General features: G+C 41.3%; 1 protein-coding gene across 1 annotated transcript; it reads left to right on the plus strand.

Moving 5' to 3' along the window:
* Positions 1-4,340: 4,340 nt before the first annotated feature.
* VBP1 (VHL binding protein 1) lies at positions 4,341-24,990 on the plus strand. The gene is made up of 6 exons (XM_055338684.1): positions 4,341-4,493; positions 9,561-9,685; positions 16,844-16,910; positions 18,410-18,508; positions 22,010-22,148; positions 23,952-24,990. Exons 1-6 carry the CDS (start codon positions 4,401-4,403, stop codon positions 24,020-24,022), a joined length of 594 nt encoding a protein of 197 aa, XP_055194659.1. The 5' UTR covers positions 4,341-4,400; the 3' UTR covers positions 24,023-24,990.
* Positions 24,991-25,211: the final 221 nt, after the last annotated feature.

Consider the following 25,211-nt stretch of genomic DNA (forward strand, 5'->3'; position numbering starts at 1 on the left):
TTGTAGTTTTTATGTTTATGTCTATGATCCATGTAAAATACATTTTTATGTTTGGTGACGGGTAAGGGTAGAGATTTACTTTTCCATATACCTATGCAGCTGTTCCTGCAACATTTGTGAAAAGCAAATTCTTTTCCCCTTGGGTTGCCTTGGTAGATTTCTCAAAAATCAATTGACAACAAATTTAGGGCTCTATTTTTTAGTTTGTTTTGTTCCATTGAGTCATACCTCTGTCCTTAGACCAACAACACACTGTCTTGAGTCCAACAGTTTTCTGTAGGTCACAAAGTCGGGTAGTATTAGTCTTCCGTGTTCATTCATCGTTTCCAAGTTTGTGTGAGGAATTTAGGTTCTCTTTGAAAATCCCGTGAAAATATTACAATCAGCTGATCAGGTTTTTAAAAAGGCATCCGAGAATGCTGATTGGGAGTACGCTGAATCTAGAGTCAAATTCGGGGCAAATGGACATACAGAAATGTTAACTTCTGAATCATGAATCTGGCGTAAGTCTCCTTTTATTTATTCAGGCATTCTTTAAATTCTTTCTATTGGAGTTTTTAATGGTAACTAGCATATTTCATTATCCAACTACGAAGTGTTTTATGTTTTTAGTTCCAATATAATGGTACTATTTAATGTCATATTCTAAGGTTTTGTTACTACTGTATGGAAGCTCCGTTCCAGTCCTCGGCCCCTCCACCTCCTTGGTCCTACCACCCAGCCTAGTTTCTCCTCCTGCATCCATCATCTTCCCAGCCCTCCAGCACCCTCCCTTTCCCCAGTCCTGTACCCCACCCCACTCCAGTCCTCCAGCTTCTTCCTGTCCCAGGTTCCCTAGTCCTGCCCCTTCTGGTCCTCCAAACCCTCTCTTTTATCAGGTCCTCTACAAACACCCCTCTTTCTAGCCCCACCCACCTTCCTCACTGCCCCCCCCCCAGGACCATTACACCAGTCTAGTCCTCTCCTCAGTCCTCTTGTCCCTCCACTCTCACGACTCCTGCAAGCTCTCCCATCGCCCCAGTCCTGGAACAACTCCTCGCTGATCCCTGGCCCTCTAGCTCTTGCCACTTTCCTCTCTCATGCAATGTCCTCCCCAGCCTGGTGTCCCTGGGTCTGCACTTCTGCCCTTTCTCATCCAGCTGCTTCCCTCTCCTGTTCTCCATCCCTTCCCACTTTACTTCCCCATTCCTGTTGCATGTCCTCTACCCCCAGCCGTGTTTCCCTCCGTGAGCAGGTGTCTGAGTGTGTTCACAGTGGAGAGGAGTGTGCCCCTCCTCCAATTTTCTGTTCCCCTTTCTTCTTTCTGCCTCTATAAACCCATGCCCCAGACTCCGAGCCTGCTCAATGGCCTTTGGCCTCACCCTCTTTTTGAATTACGTTGCTCTTCTTCCCTTCTCTGGTCCTTAATTGTTTTTGCCTGCCCCTTGCTCCAACGTTATCCCCCTCTGCTCTACGCTCTCTCTGTGGTCCTTTCCCTAACTCACTCCCATTCCCCAGCTCTCACGTTGGTCTTCATTCTTCTTATGGATTTCCCCTCAGAGTAGTCTATTTATTTATTTCTTTAGATTTTATTTATGTATTCATGAGAGACACACGGAGAGAGAGAGAGGGGCAGAGACATAGGCAGAGGGAGAAGCAGACCCCCTGTGGGAAGCCCGATGTGGGACTCGATCCCAGGACCCCAGGATCACGCCCTGAGCCAAGGGCAGACGCTCAACCACTGAGGCATCCAGGTGCCCCCAACTCAGAGTAGTTTTATTTTGAATTTTGTTAGTGTTTGCGAGATTGAATATGTTTTATGTTAAAAGGAAACTTTTACATTTTCGTTAATTTTTTTTGCCCATTTTTCAGTATGACTTGATCTCTGTGACATAATCATGCTAAATTTTCCCCCCAGTTTCTTAGTTACAATTTGAATTTGCTCTGGTATCATTTTTGCAGGAGTTATGTTGTTGGTTTTTTTTTTTTAAATAAATGGGCAAGTATATTGGCCTTTTCTTTTTTTGTCCCTCGATGAGCCATAGAATGTCTTACACCAAAGGTAAAGGTGGAATCACCTTGTATTTCCTTTTGGTACTTATATGATTTAGAGCTTTAAACTTTGATTTTGGTAATCCATCTGGAATTTATTCATGTATATGGTTTGTGATATCAATCTAATTTAAGTTTTTCCTAAATAGCTACCTAGCTGTCACAACACCATTAAAAAGCAGTCCATCTTTGTCTCAGTGATTTGAGCTACCGCCTTTGTCATTTAATAAATCTGCCTGCATACTTGTCTGTTTCTGGATATTGTACTTCATTCTAAAGGTCTGTGTTCATGAAATAAAGAACACTGGACTTATAGCTGAATTATTTGGGTTCTTTCTGCTCTATCCCAAGATTTGCTGTAGGACTATAGGCACATTCTGTTCTCTTTCAGGCCTTAGTGTCATCATCTGTAGCATTAGACGTTCCAGCCAGATTACTGGCGTTTCTGTGAGTCTGCACAATTTGGCACTAATCAAGTAAATCTCTACCCTTACCTGTCACGAAACATAAAAATGTATTTTACATGGATCATAGACATAAACATCAAAACTACAACGATAGACCTTCTGAAAGAAAACAGGGGGACATTGGGGTTCCCCGGGTGGCTCAGTGGTTTAGCACTTGCCTTTGGCCCAGGATGTGATCCTGGAGACCCGGGATCAAATACTGTGTCAGGCTCCCTACATGGAGCCTCCTTTTCCCTCTGCCTATGTCTCTGCCCGTTTCTCTCTATCATGAATAAATAAATGTCTAAAGAAAAAGAAAGAAAACGGGGCTATCTTCATGACATTGGGATAATCAAATGCCCTATATTGTTAGGAGCTGGAACTTAAGTCATGGAGTTCTAGCTTCCGAGGCCTGACCTCTCCTTGAGTTACAGCTGGGTGAACTTTGGGTTCTTTGTTCCCTAGTCTAGGGTCTTAATGCATATAGGTCCATTTCTTTGGCCTTGATAGGCCTTTGGCCCTTTTCTGATAGTACAACAAGGTCACTTTATATATGTATTCATAAGGACCAGTCTGGAAGGATGTTGGGTGGAACAAGATAATGAAAGTAAAATCATTTGGTGCTCCCTTGCTACCCAATATGTGACTCTTACGACATTAATCCTATTATCTTACAAATGGTTCATTTTTTTAGAGGGTGGAGGGTCAGAGGGAGAGGGAGACAGAATGTCAGGCCGGCTGCAGCCCAGCTCTGAGCCCACCGTGGAGCCTGTGGGGAGGCTCCTTCCCATCACCCTGAAATCACGACCTGAGGTGAAATCAAGTCTCACGGTTAACGACTGAGCCACCCCGGCACCACACAAATGGCTCATTTTTAAGATTCTTTAGTTGTAAAAAAAAAAAAAAAGATTCTTTAGTTGTGTGTAAACTATGGGTGATAATAGTCCCTGTCAGCCAGAGCTTGCGGGGATTAAATAGCATGACTCAGTGGCTGGCACATAGGTGGCTTTTAAGACATGTCAATAACGATTATTACTACATACGTATCCCCACTGAGTAAGGGAACTAACATCCTTTATTCATAATCGGGCTGCCTGGGTAGGGTTTGTGCGAGCGGATGCAGCAGCGCTTCACAGCGAAGCCCTGAGCGCAAGCAGAGGCGAGAGGAACGGGGTGGTTAGTTGTTGGAAAAGAGACCAGAGTCTAAGTACGCAGGTGTGTGTAGCGCACTTGCTTTCAAAGGGTCGTGGTGGCGGGCTGTTGGGGCCGTCCGTCGGGCTGGAAGCCTCACAAGGGTCGTTAGGCTCCTCTATGTAGAATAGAGTCGTGAGACGTCTGAATTGGGGTGGCAACATGCTGATCAAGGGTGGCTTTCGGGAAAGGCTGGTGCAGTGGGCGGGGTATTAAAATCGGGCCAGTGGCTCCACTCCGAAACGGACCCTCCGACGGCCGGGATGCTCGTCGGGATGGTGGGACCAGAAAGGCACCAAGACCACGGCTCCGCCTTGTCCTCTAGGTCGCAGACTCACTAGTAGCCGCTTGGGGCTGGGGTCGCTTCTGGGGTCATTCTGGAAGGCGCTGCCGGTTCCGGGGTGGTGCTCAGGTCTCTTCCCAGGGTCCGCGAGCCCGCCCTCGGAGCCACCGATCCTGGAACACCCCTCCTCCCTGGAGGCCGCATTGGTTCTTCCCGCACAGCCAGCGTCTTCCCGCGGCGCTTTCTGGCTCGTCACTCATCGTGCGCAGCCAATCAGCGCCCAAAGGCTGGCGACTTGTCGCAGCCAGAAGGGGCGGCTACTTCCGGCGCGCCTGTGAACGCGCCGATCGCGCAGGCGCGGGGGCGGGCCGGCGGCTTCCAGCGAGCCAATCAGGGGCCAGCAGTGGCGGCGGCTCCAAGGCCATTAGGCGTGCGCTCGCTTCTCCAAGATGGCGACCGCTAAGGACGGTTGTGGCTTGGGAGAAGTGGCCACGGGGAATGGGCGGCGGCTTCACCTGGGGATTCCGGAGGCCGTGTTTGTGGTAAGAGGCACGCTGGTCCTCGGCGTCTTGACGCTAGGCCGCGGGCTCCCCCTTCCTTCCCGGCCTCCATCCCGGCCTCGGCCACTGGGGGAGGAGGTGGGGTCTTGGACGCGGGAGGGAGGATGGTGCAGCGCGCCGCTCTGACGGGCCGCCCCCCGGACGGCGGGTTTCGGCCTCCGCTGCTTGGGAAGGCAGAGCGGGGGGCGGCGAGAAGCCCGGGAGGGACTTGAGCCGGGATGCAGGAGTGCCCGGCGGTTGCCCGGGGCTTAGGGTGCGGTGAGGACGCAGGGGTGGCGCTCAGGTGTGCAGACGCGGAATCCCAACCAGTCCGCTGCGGGGCTGCAAGGGGGACCGGCGAAGGGAGGACGGGGTCACGCGTGAAGGCCTCGCGTGTCCTGCTGGGAATCGAGTTCATCCGGCGGCCGGCGGGCTGTCGCTGTAAGGCGGCGCGGTGTGGTCAGGTTCGCTTAGCGCGCATCGTTGGAACCGTGCGGAGCGCTTGGTGTGCGCTTGGGAGCGGGGGCACAGAGACGCAGCCAGGCGACCTAGACAGTGTCTTTCCTTTAGGCTGTTCTAGAAAGAGTGTTTCACAGCTGTTTGAAGAAGGAAGGAAAACCCGACTGGCCTTCAGGGCAGCAGCATCTGTCTTTCCTCACTCGGTTCTGACTGACCTCCACTATACAGTCTTAACGGAATTTTCTCGACCTTTGGCTTGTACCTATGTATTGCCTTGTCTGCACTTTTTGGTCGGTGATACGTTCCGACGTTCAAGATATCCATTTCTTTTATTCTTTATTTAGACCACTTGCATCTACAGTCTGCTTTGCACGTGTGCCTTTGCCGATTCAGTTTTGTGGTTCTTTTCCTTTGTAATTTTGTTTCCTCCGTGAGCTGTGCCATTTATTTGTTTGCATTCATTTCCCAGCTAATGGTAATGAGAAAAATTTTGCTGAGTGCCGGCACTTTCTTAATGCTTTTACGAAAAGCGGCGAGATGGGTATTATGGGTGATGAAGCGGAGGGACTCGACTCACTCGGTCCCAAGTCATGGAGTGTGTAAGCAGGTTCTCCAGGGATTCGAACTGGAGCAGTCCGTGGAATATCAGAGCCCCTACTTACGTGTTCTGCGAGTGGGAGGAAAGCGAGGTACTCATGTTGGCTCAGGGCTGCTTCTCCTGGTCCTCGGGCGACACGGGACACGTAGTAAAAGCTCATGACTAGATGTTGAATCCAATTTCTAGAGTGCTGTAAATAGTATGTTCTGGGTCCTCGGCTACAGATGGCTTCAAAAATCTAATTCAGGAGCATACACTGTATCTGAGGTTTTATAAAGTCTTATCTTAAAATGCCTTTCCCTCTAAAATAGCTGTGGGTTATTTTTCTAGACATTAAAATTTCTACCAACACGGTATGATGTCTTAGCAAGCCAAACGTTATGTAATGTGAATAACATGGTATTGGAGAAAGAACTTTGGCTTCTAAACAGACCAGGGTTTGAATCCTGCCTCTACTTCCCGATCGCTGCTTGGTCTTGGGCATGTTGTTTTGCCACTTTGAGCCTCTGTTATTTTCATGGAAAAAGGATGACAGTATTTAAGGAATTGCTAAGAGAAGCAATATGTGCTTTCAGTATAACAAGTAGATACTTGATATATATTAATTCCTGTGATGATAGGAGGTCATATACTTTACTGGTTAAAAGTCAGACCTCATTGGAACGTCCGGGTGGCTCAGTACTTGAGTCTCTGCCCTTGGCTCAGGGCGTGACCCCAGGGTCCTGGGATCGAGTCCCCAGTCGGGCTCCCTGCATGGAGCCTGCTTCTCCCTCTGCCTGGGTCTCTGCCTCTCTCTGTCTCTCATGAGTAAATAAGTAAAATGTTATTAAAAATTCTGCTATTAATTCTAGTTATTTTACAATAGAATCTATATGAATATTGAATCTTACCTAAAATGAGACAGAATATAGCTCTTTTCTGCTGTTAATAGCCTATTGTTCTTTAGCTTATTGAATTCATTACAAAATGCAAGAAAATGTTAAATATTAGTAATGAAAGCAAGCATTCCTCTCTACTCTCTGATTTACCTGAAATCTTAATATTTTGTTATTCAGAATAATGTTTGCTGTTTGTTTTTGATGAATGGCCTTTGTTACTTCTATTCGAATTAGCCATAAAACTTTTTAAAGAGATGTATTTATTTTAGAGAGAGAGAGAGAGAGAGAGAGAGAGAGTGTGTGTGTGTGTGTGTGTGTGTGTGAGAGAGAGAGAGCTGGAGGGGCAGAGAGAGTGAGAAAGAGAACCGTGCGGACCCCCTGTGGAGCGGGGAGCCTGACTTGGGGCTCTATCCCATGACCCGAGATGACCTGAACAGAAATCCAGAGTTAGCTACTTAACTGACTGAGCCACCCAGGCGCCCTGCCGTAAAACTTTTTATTACAGATTACTTCAGCATCTTTTACGATCTGAATTTTATACAGATGGATGATTTAATATGATGATTGACAGATTTCTTGCGGTTGAATAGTGCCCTTACACCCTTGTAGTACGATCTAATGTTCCTATGATTTGATTATTGCTGCGTTCTGTGTGCTGATATTTCTTGAAGCACTGTATGCATATGCCTTCCTACCACCTGCGATGGCGCAGCTGGTAGACCAGTCCTCTGTGTGCCTTTATTATGTGAGATTGATCTGTGGCTTTATTTTTTACTATGATTAGATTTCGGTATTAAAATTGTAGTGATAGTGGCACGTGGGTGGCTCAGTGGTTGAGTGTCTGCCTCTGGCCAAGGGCGTGATCCCGGGGTCCTGGGATCGAGTCCCACGTGGGGCTCCCCGCAGGGGGCCTGCTGCTCCCTCTGCCTGTGTCTCTGCCTCTCTCTCAGTATCTCTCATGAATAAAAAAAAGATATTTAAAAATAAATAAATACAATTTTAGTGGTTTTTTCAAATGAATAGGTGAATGCTCCATCTTTTTCTTTTATAGCTCAAATAACATTAGAATTACCTATTGTTTAAATTTAGATATAAGATTCATTTATCAGTCCATTTGCTCCAAGTGACATTTGCAATATTTTTAATCATGTCTTCAGGCTCTTTTATGAAAATGAGTCAAATCAAGCTTCAACTATTTTGAAGTCAGCTTTAATAATTTTCTATCTGTGCAGGTTATCACTTTATTTTTATTTTTTTCAATTCCATTGCCACATGATAAGTAGTTATGTGCACTTTCTTTTTCTTAAATTCCTATATCTTTGTTATTGATCTTTTATCCACAAACAGGGTTGCAAAAGATTTATTTTGTTGGTGGTGATGGTCTTTTCAAAGAATGAGCTTGAGTTTCTTTTTCTCAGTTATTCTTTTTTAAGATTTATTTATTTATTTGAAAAAGAGCACGAGTACGAGGGGCAGAAGGAGAGGGAGAGAGAGTCTGCCTCGGACTCTGCTGAGAGTGGAGCCCGATGCAGGACTTGATCTCATGACCTGAGCCAAAACCAAGAGTCGGATGCACAACCACCTGTGCCACCCAGGCCTCCCCCTAGTTATGTTTTTTTTAAAGATTTAATTTATTTATTCATGAGAGACAAAGAGAAAGAGAGGCAGAGACCCAGGCGGAGGGAGAAGCAGGCTCCACGCTGAACCACCCAGGCGTCCCCCCAGTTATGTTTTAATATTTTTTAGATTTTATCTTTATCGGCGCACCTGGGTGGTGAGAAACTGGAGGCAAAGAGACAGGTTCAGTAACTTCTCCAGAGTGAACACATCTAGTATGTGGTGAAGCCAGGGTTCAAACCAGGCAGGCCCTGTTTCGCAGCCACAATCCTGTGCTGCTATAGGTAATTCTCCTGGCTGGACTCTAACCTCCTAGCAACATTTACCCTGGGCTAGAAACTTTGACTTCCATCTCTTTCCTGCAGTGACCCTTCTAGGAAGATGATATCTTGATTTTACATGCAGACTTCAGCCACTGCGCCCAGCCTCACCTTTTGTTTCTTTTACTGTGTCTCTAGCTTGATGGCTTCATAGTTCACACTCCCTCGCTGTTGTTTCTCCTTCTTGTCTTGTTTAGGCTAAAATAGTCCCTTATAGCTGGTAAATATGGATAAGAATAATGATATAGATATCTCAGAAACTGTGGGTACTTGAATTTAACTTAAAATGAAGGAATAAAGTTCTTTAAAAGCCTGGAAAAGTCCAATAGGATTCCCTTAAAGTTTCCATATATTTTCATCTAGTTCCTGATCCTTATGTGATTAGCTTTTCTTCAAGGACCAACATGTAGTATACATTTTTAAAAATGCTACTCAGTTTAACTACTTTTTTTTGCCTAATTATTCTTTTTACAAAAGATTGTTCTGTTTGCTTTTTAGGTTTACTTTATTTCCAATAGTTGATACTTGAGGTATTTGTGGCTTGCCTTGGGAACCTAATACCATATTCAGCCTGATTTCTATGGCAGAACTTGAGTTCAAAATTTTACTTGATGATTTTGGCATACATCTGTTGAGTTGTTTTGTGGCTAGGCTACATGACCAGGCAATGTGTTTGATTGTTGGTAATTTTCATATTTACTACCGGGGCAACCTGGGGGTGTATAAAGCAAGTAAGGTCATCTTTCTTTCCTTATATATAAATTATATAAAAAGAGAAAGGTGGAGGAAGAATAAATTAGCTACATAATGTATGTGCGTTGTTTGAAATGATCTTGAAGTTTTTATAACTACATTATAGTTAAAAACAAGCCTTTGGAAACAAACACAAGGTTTTTTTTTTTTCTTTAATGTTTTAAAGATAAAGGTGAAGCAGTCAAAAATCACATTAGAGGTATGAATTTGAAAATTTGGGAGCACCTGGGCAGCTTAGTCAGTTAAGCATCTGACTCTTGATGTGGGCTCAGGTCATGGTCTTGGGGTTGTGAAATTGAGCCTTGTGTTGGGCCCCATGCTCAGTGTGGACTGCTTGAGATTCTCTGTCTCCCTCTCCCTGCACTTGCACGTTCTCTTTCTCTAAAAAAAAAAAATCTTTTTTTAAAAAAGTCTAACTTGCATGTGTTATTTTTTGATCTTAAAGGAAGATGTAGATTCCTTCATGAAACAGCCTGGGAATGAGACTGCAGATACAGTGCTGAAGAAGCTGGATGAACAGTACCAGAAGTATAAGTTTATGGAACTCAACCTTGCTCAAAAGAAAAGGAGGTAAATGTAAAAATTTATGAATTGTTTTTTGTTGTTAATCTTGTATGGCTTAAGCTTTAAAAATCAAGACATATTTTACATTTAATAAAATGTCCAATTTGATGAATTTTTACAGATATATTCACTTCTATAACCATTGTCCCGATTAATATGTAGAACACTCCTATTACTGTAGGAAGTTCCCTACTGCCCCTTTTTGGCCAACACTGCCCACTCCCAGAGACAACCACTGTTCTGATTGTCTTTACCATAGATTTATCTGTTCTTGAGCTTCATGTAAGTGAAAGCACATAGTAACTACTGTTTTATATCAGGCTTCTTACACTTAGTATGATGCTTTTGAGAGTCCTCCATGGTTTTGTGTATATCAGTAAATTAGTTTCTTTTTAGTGCTGAACCTTGCTCCATTGTATGTGTATGTCCACGATTTTAATCTATTTTTATCTGTTTGCCTGTCAGTGGACATTTGGGTTGTTTCCCCATTTGGTTTGAACTCTTTGTGTGGGTATGTGTTTTCATTTCTCCTGGGTAATTACCTCGGGGTAGAATTGCTGACTTGTATGGCAAGTGTAACGTTCAGTGTTATGAGGAACTGCCAAAAGTCCTCCAAGGTGGCTTTACCATATTTCATTCCCACCAGCAGTGTATGGAGTTCCATTTGTTCCATTGGTCCGCATGCTTGCCAATGCTTGGTATTATTAGTCTAAAGATGGTTTTGAAAATGTAATAGAATGAATATCGAAGACCTTATTCCAAAACATGTAGGGTCATAACATCTTAGATTTCTAGTTTATCCTTCTTATTTTGTCACTGAGATGAGAGACCCATAGAGGTTCTGGCTCTCCCTAGATTTCACAAATAATAGGCATAGGACAAATGGATCCTTGTTCTCAGTTGTTTATTTCTCTGTATTTTTATAGTAGCTTACAAAGTCAGTTCACTACAATAAATACTTGTGAATATCTGCTATGCACATTTCCCAGCATTCTTCTGTCAGTTAAATATTTCTGGAATTCTAATTAGGTGCCAGATACTGTTTTGGGTGAAATAAAGTTCAGTGTCTGCTCTCAACAGGGACGCCCGTCTAGGCATGATAGATATGTCAATAAAATAAGCACATAAAGTATAGCAGTTGAGATACTTTAGTACAAAGTAATGAGTTAGCACAGGGAAAGGTGTGATCTTGAGGGTGAGAAGGAGGTTCGGGGGAAGCTTCTGGGCTGTGTAGAATTTTGAAGGCTGGTTATGAGATCGGAGGCAGACTAAAGCAAGAAAGGAGCATCTGGGCATAATGTGCCATTCATGTAAAAGTACAAATGTTTGTATTTAGATATGTTTTCTCATTTGATTTGGTAACGGAAATTTGACTAAGGCCTGGGTATTAGATGAAAAGTCATTGACATAGAGTGTTAAACAGAAAAGAGCATGATAGAAAAGACTATGAATGATATGTTTTCATTTTGGAAAAAGTATATCTGTACAAAAATATCTGGAAGAAGGTACACTGATGGTGTATCAACAGTGGTAATCTTTGGGTGGTGGGAATATGGTATTTTTAAAAATCTGGTTATCTGTATTATTAGGTTTCTACAATATTTACCTACTACTTTTGTAAGAAAAGCTTTTTTTTAAAGATTTTATTTATTTATTCATGAGAGACCCAGAGAGAGAGAGAGTCAGACACATGCAGGGAGCCTGACATGGGACTTGATCCCGGGTCTCCAGGATCACACCCTGGGCTGAAGGCGGCACTAAACTGCTGAGCCACCCGGGCTGTCCAGAAAAGCTTATTTTCATTTTAAAAAGAATAAAGTCAAGTTTTCAGATCACCCACAGGAAGGTTATAGATAGAGAAGAAAATGTGCCTCAGGACCAACCCTGGGAGAGAGGAGGAAATTTGTGTATCATAATTATACCTCTAGTCCTGGGGTATATAGTAGGGTGCTCATCCAAGTTTATATAGGCTCTAGGCCTGAATGTGAGGAATAAAAACCCTCACAGTTTGTACCTACAGCCTTCCTAGTGAGTGCACTTGAGGTATATCAGTGAACAAAACAGTCCCTGCCCTTGGAAAGGTTGCAGTCTAGTGGAGTCTAGATAGTAAACACACAATTCAATAGGATTAATATTTATTGTGTACCTGATATGTGCTTGCCATCATCTTAAGTACTTAGGATATGTCAGTCCTTGTGGAGCTGACATTCTGGCCAGAAAACAACTAGATTATAGACTGGTTAGAAAGTGATAAATGCTGTGGAAATAAATGGAGTAAGAGGATGTGAAATATTGGAGGCAGCAGCCGCTGAGGGTTTTGAGCAAAGGAGTGGTGTAATCTGATTTTCCCCTGTTAAGGTACAACTCCCTCGAGTTGCTGGGCTGGTAATATTCCTGAGAAGGGCAGAAGCGTGGAGCTCAGTTAGTAGGCCCTTTCACTAATCTAGGGAAGGTGATGGAGGTGGTGGGGAAGAAGCGTATTCTGAATTTATTTTGAAGTTGGTGCTAGCATGATCTGGTGGACGAGAGGTGAGGTGTGGAAGGGACGCATGGAGGGTGCTTCCAGGTCTGAGCAACTTGAAGGAAGAGTTACCATCATCTAAGATGGAGAAGAAGTGGAAGTTATTGGTGTTATGGATGGGAACACTGTTAGTCCAGTGACTTCAAAAGGAATGATAGAATTGGAGAACGCGAATATGGAAAGCTTTTTGAAGAGGTTTTCCCGTTCCAGTAGTGGGTTGGTTCTTTTATTTGTAGGAGTTCTTCATACATTGACGCTCAAATAGCATCGATTGTTCAAACACGGGTTTGAACATGGGTACACTTATACCTGGATTTTTTTCTCTATATAATTTTGGAAGATTTATGACAGTTTGAAAAAAAACGTAGCCTTGCGATACTAGAAAACATTAAGAAAGTGTTAGGTATTGTAAGATTACAGTACAATACAGTGTAATGTATAATATACATTATGTATTTTATGTATGTAATACACACATATTTTGTGTATGTATGTAATATGTCATATATTACATATAATATAATACATATAACATATAAAATACATGGTTATCAACTGTTTATGTTATTGGTAAGGCTTCCAGTTAACAGTAGACTATTAGTACTCAAGTTTTTGGGGAATCAAAGTTACACATGGATTTTTGAGTTTATTTATTTATTTATTTATTTATTTATTTATAATTTATTTGTTTTTGATTTTTGAGTTTATTGGGGATTGCCAGCCCCCACATTGTTAAACCTCAATTTTTTTTAAAGATTTTATTTATTCATGAAAGACACACAGAGAGAGAGGCAGAGACACAGGCAGAGGCAGAGGGAGAAGCAGGCTCCATGCAGGGTGCCTGATGTGGGACTCGATCCAGGGTCTCCAGGACCACACCCTGGGCTGAAGGCAGCGCTAAACCGCTGAGCCGCTGAGCCACCGAGGCTGCCCGTTAGAAGTCCATCGTATATTGGATAGTAATCCTTTTAAGTTTATGGGTGAGAAATTTTTCCTCCTTTTATAATTTATGTTTTTTCTTTCCTTATGGCTTCTTTTGATGATTAGTTCTTAATTTAAATGTTTTTGGTGAAAATTTCCCCTAATAGCTTTTTGTGTCTCATTTAAGGAATCCTAGCCTATATTTCATGTTCAAAAAGACAAATTTTTGTGTTTTCTTCTAAAAGTTTTACGATTTTGCTTTTCACGTGTAACTTAGTTTTTATTTGTTTTTGTTGGGTGGGTACGGGGGGAGAGAGAATCTTAAGCAGGCTCCCGATGTGGGGCTCAGTCTCATGACCCTGAGGTCATGACCTGAGCTGAAATCAAGAGTTAGGTGCTTAACTGACTAAGCCACCCAGGTGCCCCTCACCTTTAACTTCTTAATTCAGAAATTCATTTTTATGTATGGTATATGTAATTAATTTGTCTATGTGTGGGATATTTTTCTCCTTTCTTAACTAACTATATGTCAGCTTCCTGTAACTATGGATAGCTGTGTGGTTTGCCTTTATCCATAGAGGATTTTGCTTTTGCCAGGAGTGGTGATTCTATACGAGCCTGTTCCTGCCCTGGCACTTAATACGTGAGCTTCCGCCACTGAGCTGCAGGGCAGGGCCCCAGGCTTGGGTCGGCAGCTGGTAGCAGCACCTGACTCATGATGCTTGCTTTTCTCTAGTTCTCAATGCTTGACTAAAAGCCTTTTTCAGTTTTTTTACTCTTAGATTTTTTCTGGAACTTTCCCTTACCTTTGTGATATCAGCTTTGCAGCAAAAACTATTTTTGTGCATGATTGAGTTGTTTTGCAGCAGATGGCTCTGCTTAGTAACCTTTTTCTTTTACATATGCTATAAATTTTTCCTTGAAGCCTATCATTTGCCTTTCACTTTACCTTCAGCTGTATACAAGTTCTTTAGTATTTTGTAATTCTCTTGTGGTAATCTCAACACCTGAATTGTATGTCTTTTAATTGGAAATTTTATGATTATCATTTTTTTGTGGGTTTTTCTGGTAATTTTTCTTCTTGTCTCCTGGGATTCCTGTTAATATAGATATTGATGCTCCTAATTCTGCCTTCCATTTCTCTTCATTACATTTCCTGTTTTCTACTGACTTTGGTAATTTGTCTTTTGGCAATTAGATGGATGTCCATAAGTTCTTTATTTCAACCATTACGTTTTTGTATCTAGTAGTTTTGATTCTTATAGCTAGCTACTTGTTCCTTCATATTATCAATATCCTTTCTTTTCTCTCTGAGGCATTACTGTATAATCTTATTTTCTAGTATTTCATTTTGTTCCACCTGATAGACGTTACTGAGTTTATTGTCTGTATTTTATTGTAGTTGTGTTTATCAGATCATCATATCTTTTCCCCATAGCTCATGTTCCCTCAGGGTATCAGTTTCTTTGGCCAGTATTGTGTGTGTGGGTGGGGTGGGGGAGTGATTTAAGCCCCTTCTGGTGAGTAGGGATAGGAAGAACGCTGCTGGTGTTACAATGGCACCACCATTGGACAGACGTTATTCTCCCCAGCCAGGTGACTTGGCCTCTGAGGATTCTTTTTACTCCTCTGCTCTTGCCCATCTTCACTGTCATCAGTGGTGGAGGGGGGCTGGGAGTGGTGGGAGGGGGGCTCCTCGGGACCAGTATTTGTGTTCTTAGCTCCTCAGCCTGACCTCTCTACTTCTGGCGAATTCTACTATGTTTCTACCCTGTAGCATGAGGGAGTCGGTAAGGTGATTTCACCCAGGGCTTTTTAGAGGGACGAAAAGCAACTAGAAAGTTTTCCTTTCACAAGACTCCCCATTTGAAGATTTGGTCCACTTCCCTTGTAAGTAAGCTGCGGTCTCCCTTCCTCACTCTCCTACCCACTCCTAGAACCTAGAGATTTCCATTGCTCATATAATAACAAAGATCTAGGATGGGCCCAAGTGTCCATTGGCAGGAGAGCAGATTAAGAAGTTGTGCTATCTTCATAATTGAATGTTAGCAGTGAAAATGAATTAAGAAGTTTTAGGAACCTAATTGAGTTAAAGAAAATCCAAGAAGAATGCATATAACACTAGATTGTTTGTATTAAGCCAAGAAGCCAGCAAAGAATATGTTGTTTGGGGATATACATAAATGTGATGAAATTGTTGGAAAAAGAAAAAAGGGGGCTATAGCCACACGGGAGAGCTGCTATCTTTTGGGATGGAGCAGAGTAGGGAGGGGTGTCTTGCTTCGACATGCTCAGTGACCTTGGTGTTTTTCCTGAGTTGACTGGGGTTGCTGCTGCTTGATTTATCAATATGCTTCATAATTTATATGCTACATGTAATATTTATCTCTAGAAAAATATAGAAATTGGCATGACTAAAAACCTTTATCTGAACATTCTTATGTTGTAGGCATATCAGGTAATTTACAATAAATATATCTTTTTAGCATTTACCTGTATCAACACATAATACACAATTAAGCAGAGTTGAAAGATCTACATTATCCATTTTAAATTTGTAAAGAGTTCACAGAGCATTAGCTTTCAAACTAAGTAAAAAAAAATGAGTGGTAAGTGTGTGTGTCTCTAGATTATATTTCCAGGTAGTGATAGTATTTTTTTTAAGTAGCAGGCTCATCTAACATACTTCTTGCAGGCCAGTAGCACAGGGTATAATAAAGTTTGTGCTACTAGTGTCCTTCACACATGGTGTAACTTCCTTTATATGATGCAATAAGGATATTATCTTTGTTTTTAATTTATCAGGTTTTAAATTCCAGTATAGTCAACCAAGTGTCATACTAGTTTCAGGTGTACAATACAGTGATTCAGCACCTCTATAAAAAGTGCATTTTCATTATCACATTTAAATTTTGTTTACATCCAATTTCTCATCCTGAAATTTAGTTAATTGTATTCTGATAGAACCACAGCTTTGTTTTTGTATTCTTAGTTTGTCTTGTTACAAATTCCGTTGTGATTTGACAGCACCCTAGAACTAGTTTGGCACATTTTTCCATGCAAAACACATTACAACCGTGGGCAGCTCCTAACGACCAGGAAAAAGAGCTAAACCTCAGTGCCAACGAAATAAAAAAATGTCTCATTCTTTCTTCTAAGTAACTTTCAATGTTTTCAGCATATTTTTATCTCTTATTTTCTTGTCAATGAGGTAAATAACACTTTGGGATCAGTTGCTAGCAGTTTTTTGGAAATAATTTTAATGAATTTTACTTGTTAGAGTACTTTTATGTCCATAGCATAGTAGAACAGAAGGTACAGAGATTTCCCATATATTCAATGCCTCCTCACACATGCAGAGCTTCTCATTATCAGCAGCCTCCACCAGAGTAGGACATTGATTCCAGGTGATGAGTCAAGGGGCTCCTGGCTGGCTCAGTCGTTGGAGCATGTGATCTGTTCTTGGGGTCATGAGTTTGACCTCCACATGGGGTGTAGATCTACTTAAAAAATTAATAAATGATGAGTCAATATCAATATATTATTATTAACTGAAGTCCATAGTTTACCTGAGGGTTCATTGTGGTGTTGGATATTGTGGATATGGATGATTTTAATTGTCCTCAAAAAGATAATCATTAGAAAATGCAAAGGCAGTAAGACTGTGTCCTGGTGTTTTTCTTGCCTGCAAAATACTAAGTCAACTTTTTTATTATTCACAGGCTAAAAGGTCAGATTCCTGAAATTAAGCAGACTTTAGAAATTCTAAAATACATGCAGAAGAAGAAAGTAAGTACATTTTTGTTTCTAAATATGAGTGAACCAGAATTCTTCAGCAGAGGCTCATCTTTGACTCTTTGGTCACTGGTATTTGAATGTGTTAGAATATCAAGTCTGCGTTCTTGTTTCTTGTGTATATGTACTGATGTCATAGTGTGCTTCTGTGATAAATGTGGCTTTGTGGCTTTTTTCCCAAGTCAGCTTTAATTTTAGGGCCTACATTTCTTGGATTATTTTACTTATATGGAGTATTTGTAAAAGTTAAAAGTTAAATGCAATTGGAAGTTATTTTAGGTACAAAAAGAAAATGTCTTATTTTGAGGTAGCAGCCCTCAAGGGTTTTTATTGTTGTTATTGTTCTCCCTAAGAATAAGGATTTAAGATCTAAAACTTACAGATCTGCAAAGAATCTTAGAAATTGTGTTTTGGGCTCTCATTTTACAGTTGAGGAAAACGTTAGTGAGAGGTTATGCTTGACCAGAGTCACATAGCTAGTTTACTGGCAGAACTGGATTAGAGAATCTTCAGAGTCTTAATCCAGTACTCATTAAATAAAAGCAAGCTCTAAGGATTAAATTTTATAAGCGTATTGTACTTAAAAGATTACGTAGGGGTGACTGGGTGGCTCAATGAGTTAAGCATCTTCCTTCAGCTCAGGTCATGATCCCAGAGTCCTGGGATGAGCCCTCATTGGGCTCCCTCCTCAGTGGGGAGTCTGCTTCTCCTTCTGCCTCTCCTCCCTTCACTCCCAGCTCGTGCACACTCTCTTTTTCTCTCTCAAAAAAAATAAAATCCTCTTAAAAAAGATGTGTGTATGATTTATTACTTGACTACTGGAATAACACTATTTCCAGTACATTATTTTATGTGGTGAAGTTTATGAGACTTCAGGAAGCGTTGGTTGAGCATGAAAAACTGATAAAGTAATAATTACTAACTTTTTTGAGAGAGAAGGAGAGGGAATGAAAGAGTATAAGTAGATTGGAGGAGGGGAAGGGCAGAGGGAAAGAGAGAATCTCGAGTAGGTGCTACTCTGAGCATAGAGCTGACATGGGGCTCGATCTCATAACCCTGAGATCATGACCTGAGCTGAAATCAAGAGTCAGATGCTTAAATGACTAAGCCACCCCAGTGCACCAATAATTGCTAACTGTTGCATAGCACTTATTCTGTGATAGCACTGTTTTGTGTGTATGTGTGTTTATGTTTGTGTAAAGGCTGTTTGCCACAGCCTTCAGAGGTGTAAAGACTGTTATCCCAATTTTACAGATTGGGAACCTGAAACACAGAGAGGTCAAATGAAATGTCAAATTTACACAGGTAGTAAGTAGCTGAGCCAGAATCCATGCCCCCCATGCCCAGCCATCTGGCTCCAGCCTTATTTTACCACTACACCCAGTTGGCTGGGTGGTACTCTTTTAAATGATTTAGGTTCAGCTCTGCGGTCTCTCCTTTATAACCTTGTTATTAAACTGACCTATTTACAGTACTGTCATTTTTTTTTGAAGGAGTCCACTGGTTCACTGGAGACCAGATTCTTACTGGCAGATAACCTGTATTGCAAAGCTTCAGTTCCTCCTACTGATAAAGTGTGTCTGTGGTTGGGGGTAAGTAACTGAAATAGCCACAGATTCCTTGGCTGACATTTGTAAACCACTGTGGTTTTCCCACCACAACAATACTATTAGACCTGGGTAAAGTGCTTATCTCCCTTTGACTGTGGAGGGAACAAAGGGGTAGAGTTCAAGGGGTCTGTAATGGAAACGGACTGGAATGACAAGTGTGATGAGCTACAGAAGGGACTTGTCTCTCCCAGTCAATATAAAACTAACTAAAGCCCTCTTCCCCTTCTGCTAATGCTTTTTTTTAAATTTTTATTTATTTATGATAGTCACAGAGAGAGAGAGAGAGAGAGAGAGGCAGAGACACAGGCAGAGGGAGAAGCAGGCTCCATGCACCGGGAGCCCGACGTGGGATTCGATCCCGGGTCTCTAGGATCGCGCCCTGGGCCAAAGACGGGCGCTAAACCGCTGCGCCACCCAGGGATCCCTCTGCTAATGCTTTATCTCTTAAATGTCACACAAGGAAGAGCAGTGGAAATAAAATAGAAAGGACTGCTGAACCTCGGATAAATATTTCTTCCCCGTGAGGGTTTATTAGTTCTGGGAAGATTTCTCACAACTTTAGGGGGAAAAGATTATTATAAAAACCTTGAGATTAGGGCAGGCTGGGTGGCTCGGCAGTTTAGTGCTGCCTTCACCCCAGGGCATGATCCTGGAGTCCTGGGATCGAGTCCTGCATTGGGCTCCCCAAAGGGAGCCTGCTTTTCCCTCTGCCTGTGTCTCTGCCTCTCTCTCTCTGTCTGTGTGTGTGTGTCTCTCATGAATACATAAATAAAATATTTTAAAAAATTCTTGAGATTAAAGGCCATTTTTAAAACCATATATTTCGGGATCCCTGGGTGGCGCAGGGGTTTGGCACCTGCCTTTGGCCCAGGGCGCGATCCTGGAGACCCGGGATCAAATCCCATATCGGGCTCCTGGTGCATGGAGCCTGCTTCTCCCTCTGCCTATGTCTCTTCCTCTCTCTCTCTCTGTGACTATCATAAATAAATAAATTTAAAAAAATTTAAAACCATGTATTTCAATTTTAGATGATGTGTAGACCTTGTCTCTGATTTTTTTTCCTATCTTACTCCTCTCAATCCTCTCACCAATCAGCCACGCCATTCCTTACTATCCAGCTCGCTGCCCATTAGTCTTGTTACCCCAGGCAAGTTCCCGTGCAAAGTAGCAAGCTAAGTGTACAGCTCCCACCTCTCCTCACTGGAAAGATTTCCCCCTTGCTGTTATATTGTAGAATCACCCTTGAGAGCTACTCTAATGCTGTGTAAGATGGGCAGATTTATTTTATTTTATTTTATTTTATATTTTATTTATTTTATTTTATTATTTTATTATTTTATTATTTTATTTATTTATTTATTTATTTATTTATTTATTTATTTATTTATTTTTAATGGAGACAGAGAGAGAGGCAGAGACACAGGCACAGGGAGAAGCAGGCTCCATGCAGGGAGCCCGATGTGGGACTGGATCCTGGGTCTCCAGGATCACACCCTGGGCTGAAGGCGGCGCCAAGCCGCTGAGCCACCCAGGCATCCCTAGATGGGCAGATTAATACCTGGAAACTCACTCTCTATTCCTTAGTTCCCCCTCCTGATTTTTGTTGGTTGTAATATTTTCAGGGTTTGTACATTCCATTCTATGACCATATTTCCCATACTTGCTTAGCTTTAGTTTTGTAAATGAAATTGCTATCTACCTGGTGGTCTATCCGAGGGGTCATCGGGTCATCTTCCTCGAATTCTCTTTCCCTCAGCCCACATTCCATTAGCAGGTGGGGATAAGATGATTCCATAAACCAGACTAGGACAACAAGGAGCTGTCTGATAAGAATTACACCTGGAATCCACTTCATACCGCATAAGAGAATGTTCCTAAATGTATTACATACTTGCATGAGATACTGACACCAAGTGATAGATAACTTATTTTATAACCCTGAGATAAGGATGGTTTGTTTAGGCCACAAAACTCAGAAACTATAAGCAAAGTCAGAAGACAAACAATGAACAGGGAAAATATTTGTAACTCGTGTCGCAGGTAGGGGACCAATAGGGTCCTTTGCAGGGTGACTTGCAGTGTGTTTTGGGTGTGTCAGTCTTGAGATGCCTGTTAGACCATCAAATAGAGAGGCTGATAAGACTGAGGAATGAATCAACAAAGAAGAAATACTTGGCACACAGTACTTCCTGAATGAATCATCTATGTTTTTCTGTCACAAATGAAGTGTTTTTAAATTTATTCTATTTTTTTGTTAAAAGTAACCAAAGTATACAAATTTTTTGAAAAAGAAATAGTAATAAGAAACAATGGCAGTTGACTCAGGAATAGGGTTTGGGATTGAAGAGACATGTACTTGCCTTTGAATATTTTCTTGTCCTGTCTCAATTTTTATACAGTTTTCTAATTGTAATGGATTGGGTTATTCAGTCAGTAAGTATGTAGCACCTTCTTGTGCCAGACGCTTTCATGTTGTCTGTCTCATTTAATCCCTACAATAATCCCTTGAGTAATTTTTAAATTCTTCATCAGTCAGATGAAGGAAGTGGTTCAGGAAATTCCCAGTGGTAAGTCAGGAAACACGAGGAGTTTAGAGCTAGGAAAGGTTTGTTCCCCGCTTCCAGAATGCATGCATCTCTGTGTAGGCAGTAACACCAGAGCTTCAGGCTTCATCCCTAGCATCTGTTGGCGGTAGGAAGGAGACAGTAAGAGCTAGCCATTATATATATATAATTTGCAAATTTTCAAATCCCTGTAACTTAAGCTCAGAAACAAGTATTTAAATTGATTCAAATGTAATACTATTTAGGGGCACCTGGGTGGCTCAGTTAGTTGAGCATCTGCCTTCGCCTCAGGTCATGATCACGTCCTGGGATGGAGCCCCTCATCAGGCTCCCTGAGGGAGCCTGCTTCTCCCTCTGTCACTCCCCCTGCTTGTTCTTTCTCTCTCTCTCTGTCAAATAAGTAAATCTTAAAAAAAAACTATTGTAAGACTATTTAGTGTCATCATGGAGGTTGTAGAAAGATGGGATTTGGTGTCTAAATATTGGTTCTTCTCTTAATTCTCCTGTTTACTTGATATCTGTGCTAGTGTAGGCAACCTAACCTCTTTGAGCCCACATTTTCTTAGCAGTAAAGAGGAAAAAATAAGAACTTGATTGACCAGGGTTGTTACGAGGAGTAAACAATACATGTAAATACATGTAAATGTATTCTTTAACCCAGGGATCAGTAAAGTCTGTGTAAAAGGTCAGAGAATAAATATTTTGGTTTTGCAGAGGACACGGTCTCTGTCACAACTACTCAGCTCTGTTGCTGAGGTATGAAAGCATAAGTGAATGGAGAATATCTGGGTTCCAGTACAACTTCTAAGAAAAGGCAGCTGGCTGTGTTTGGCCTAAGGGCTGTAGTTTGCCAACCCCTGCTCTAACCTGTGAAGCACTATGGAAATGTTGAATAACTGTCATGACTTTCTTTCTTCAGGCTAATGTAATGCTTGAATATGATATTGATGAAGCTCAGGCATTGTTGGAAAAGAATCTATCAACTGCCACAAAGAATCTTGATTCTCTTGAGGAAGATCTTGACTTTCTTCGAGACCAATTTACTACCACTGAAGTCAGTATCCTTTCTTTAACTAAAAGCAAAGGACGGAAAGGAGAAAGATGTTTTCGACATTCTTACTTGCATTATTTTGATGAGAAGAATAACCTTACTCTTAGGCTGATTTGAACTTGCAGATTTTATGAGAATGATAATTAGCATATTTGGAACTAATACTTCACTAAGTTTGTAGATTGATTACTTTGAATTTGAATTATGAAGGTTTGGAAATAGCAAATTCAAATCAGTGCATAACCATTTTTTTTCAGTTTTCTCGAGACACCTTCATAGCTAGTTAAATAGCTTAATCCACAAGCGTTTATTAAGGGTCTCCTATGTTGCTGCAACTGTAAGTTGTATGGGGCACAGGATGGTGAGGGAGTCAGTGCAAAAAAGAAAAGTGGCAAAGTCTTGCTGTATTAGGACTGCACAGGTAAAACAGCTAAATGATTATTTGATAGTCAAATATAAGTAAGTTTGTTTCAGGAAGGCAATGCCAAGGCAATTTAAAGTTAGGGAAAGAGATAAATTGGAATTAGTTCAAAGAAGGCTTTGAGAGTTAGCACTTAGGCTGTTTTTAAAGGCAGTATAGGATTTGGATCAGCAGAGAGAAGTGGGGGTAGGTATTCTGGTCAAGGAGGGGCCAGGTATGTTGAAACCCAGCTCTTTGCCTTTCCTCTCTGACCTACCTCTCCTGGTGCCTGTAACAGGCATTGGCCCCACATGGTCACCAAGGCACCTGTGAGGTGTTCCCAGGACAGTCTTACTTCATGCCACTGACCTCTTCCTGCCCTAGCCTTCCCTCAGTGCACCCTGGGTTCCAAATAGCCCCAATCAGTTCTCCTCACCTCCCCCCCACCTGTGCCATACCCTTTATATTTCCACTTTGTTCTTCCTACCTGGAATGATTTCCCCTGACTTATGTGGGTTACTCCTTTTTTTCCCTTCATATTTCAGCTAAAGCATCAGATCATTTCTGAACATTTTCAAATCCTCAGGGTATTTTATTGTTTTTCTGTGCTTACCTAGCACTTTGCATGTAGTACTTTGTTTTCAACGCCAGATGGGAGTACTTCAAGTGTAGGAGCTGTATGTGCTCTTTTCTCCACAGCACGTAGCATGCAGCATGCATTGAGTGCTTGGGTGAGGGAAGGCAGGCCTGTTAGAGGCCTAGAGCAGGGACTGGTGTGGGATGCATAATGTGGACACTTCATCCAGAGGCGGGGGAAAAAGCTATTCAACTTCTAGATGAGAAAAAAAAAACAACCTTCTAGGAGATAGCACTGGAGAAGATCTAGATGACTGAGTATGGTGATGACTTCTGGATGCAACACGAAAGGCCCAGTCCATGAAAGAAATGATTGATGTGCGAGGGCCTACACAGGATGGTGCTTGTGGGAAGGAAAATAAGTTGAGTGAATGTCCTATTAAACCAAAGGGAGGGTAAGAGATGAAATTATCGATAGTTGTACTAATTTAATTATTGCCTGTAAGGATATAGTTTGAATAGTCTTTAAAATTTCATCAATGAGGGCTTGTCTTTCAGACCATGTCAAGCACCTATTTTCTCAAATATAATGCTACAGTTGACTACGTATCCTAAACAACTACTGATTTGAGACTTTGACTTTGTATTGGTGGAATTTAGTTCCAGTATTTTCTTCAATGATACCATAGCAAGATGGCTCACAACACTAGTTGTTCCCATTATTTCGCATGCACGATTTCTCTCTTTGATTCAGTCTGTGAGTGAATACCTAACCTAGTCCTTGGTGTGTTATCTTTAGATTTGCATTTGCATTTTCTTTGACAATTCTTGCAGATATGGCCAGGGTTTATAACTGGGATGTAAAAAGAAGAAACAAAGATGATTCTACCAAGAACAAAGCATAATGCTGGCAATTAAAAATGTGGTTCAGTTTTCCAAACATGTTATTTTAAGTACCCCAAAGTTTATCCTTAAAGGTTCACATGACTTTGATAGATTTTTTTTTAATGGCAAGAATGGTAATTAAAACTTCAAAAAAGATAGCCACCATTTTATTATAGAAACAAAGTTAGTTTCAGATATTTTATGAAATCATTATTTTATTTTATTTTTATTTTCAGCAAAGTAAATGCAACTTTTATCTTTTTTTTGGTTTGTAATAAAAAAGTCTTAGCCGAGATGGCTGAGGTATGCTATGGAAGCGGAATGCTGAATACTTTTCTTTATTGGCTGATACTTACTCTCACTTGATGTGGCTAAACCAGTATAGAGGTAGGAAAAATAGTTAGTTTAAATATTTCCAAACTTGTTTTCTTTAGTATATGTGGGGCTTTATGGCTCTCTCTTGCTATTATTTGTGTTATATAAATGGATTTTCATGAATTACTACTTAGCCAATAACTATTACAATAGTCTGTACTTTTCAAGAAATGGTAATTTGCCTTCCCAAACATAAGAGGGCTGTCTTTTGAGACAACACTTTTTTTTAAACCCCATAGAAGTGCACAGTGTCTTTGCAATGCCAGTGTAAAGGAGATCTGGGCCAACATGAAATAACAAAATTTTTTAGCCACTCAAAACTCTCGGCTAAGGCAATTCTGTATTTCTTAACGGTCTCCAAAGCAGCTGGACAAGAATATTAAGATAAATTTAAATCTGCAGTGGTTGAAAGATTTGTGAGCTTTTTTATTTATGATAAAATCTCATACAAAGAGTAGAAAAATCCCTGTGGAAAGCCATTGGGACAGTGGCTAGCACTGGGTGATAGTCTGATAAAAACACAAATGTATTATTCCATCTCTGTGTAGTACAACATATACTTGTACAATGTTTTGTACTTGTATTTCATGATATTAAAACATTGAAGTTAAAACTGTGGCATGGCACCTTTTTTTAAACATTATTCTTCCTAAAGTTAACGTGTCTTTTCACATATTTGTAAAGTTCATTTACTTTGAGTATAACTAGCATGTCCCAAGAGGTTATGTTTATAGGAACGATGCAGATTCTCTTTGGAAGGAATACACATCAGCAAGCAATTGAGTTAAATTTGAAAGAAACCAAAGTTCCTTGAGTCACTTTTCTTTCATACTT

Source organism: Nyctereutes procyonoides, unplaced genomic scaffold, assembly GCF_905146905.1.
Source record: "Nyctereutes procyonoides isolate TBG_1078 unplaced genomic scaffold, NYPRO_anot_genome, whole genome shotgun sequence".
In the NCBI taxonomy this organism is placed as follows: Eukaryota; Metazoa; Chordata; class Mammalia; order Carnivora; family Canidae; genus Nyctereutes; species Nyctereutes procyonoides.

Excerpts from the sequence above, each read along its gene's own strand:
- VBP1 (XM_055338684.1), top strand. The coding sequence starts at position 4,401 with ATGGCGACCGCTAAGGACGGTTGTGGCTTGGGAGAAGTGGCCACGGGG. Across the intron at positions 4,494-9,560 it reads TTCCGGAGGCCGTGTTTGTG|GAAGATGTAGATTCCTTCAT; the intron begins GTAAGAGGCACG and ends TTGATCTTAAAG. Across the intron at positions 18,509-22,009 it reads AAGTGTGTCTGTGGTTGGGG|GCTAATGTAATGCTTGAATA; the intron begins GTAAGTAACTGA and ends TTCTTTCTTCAG.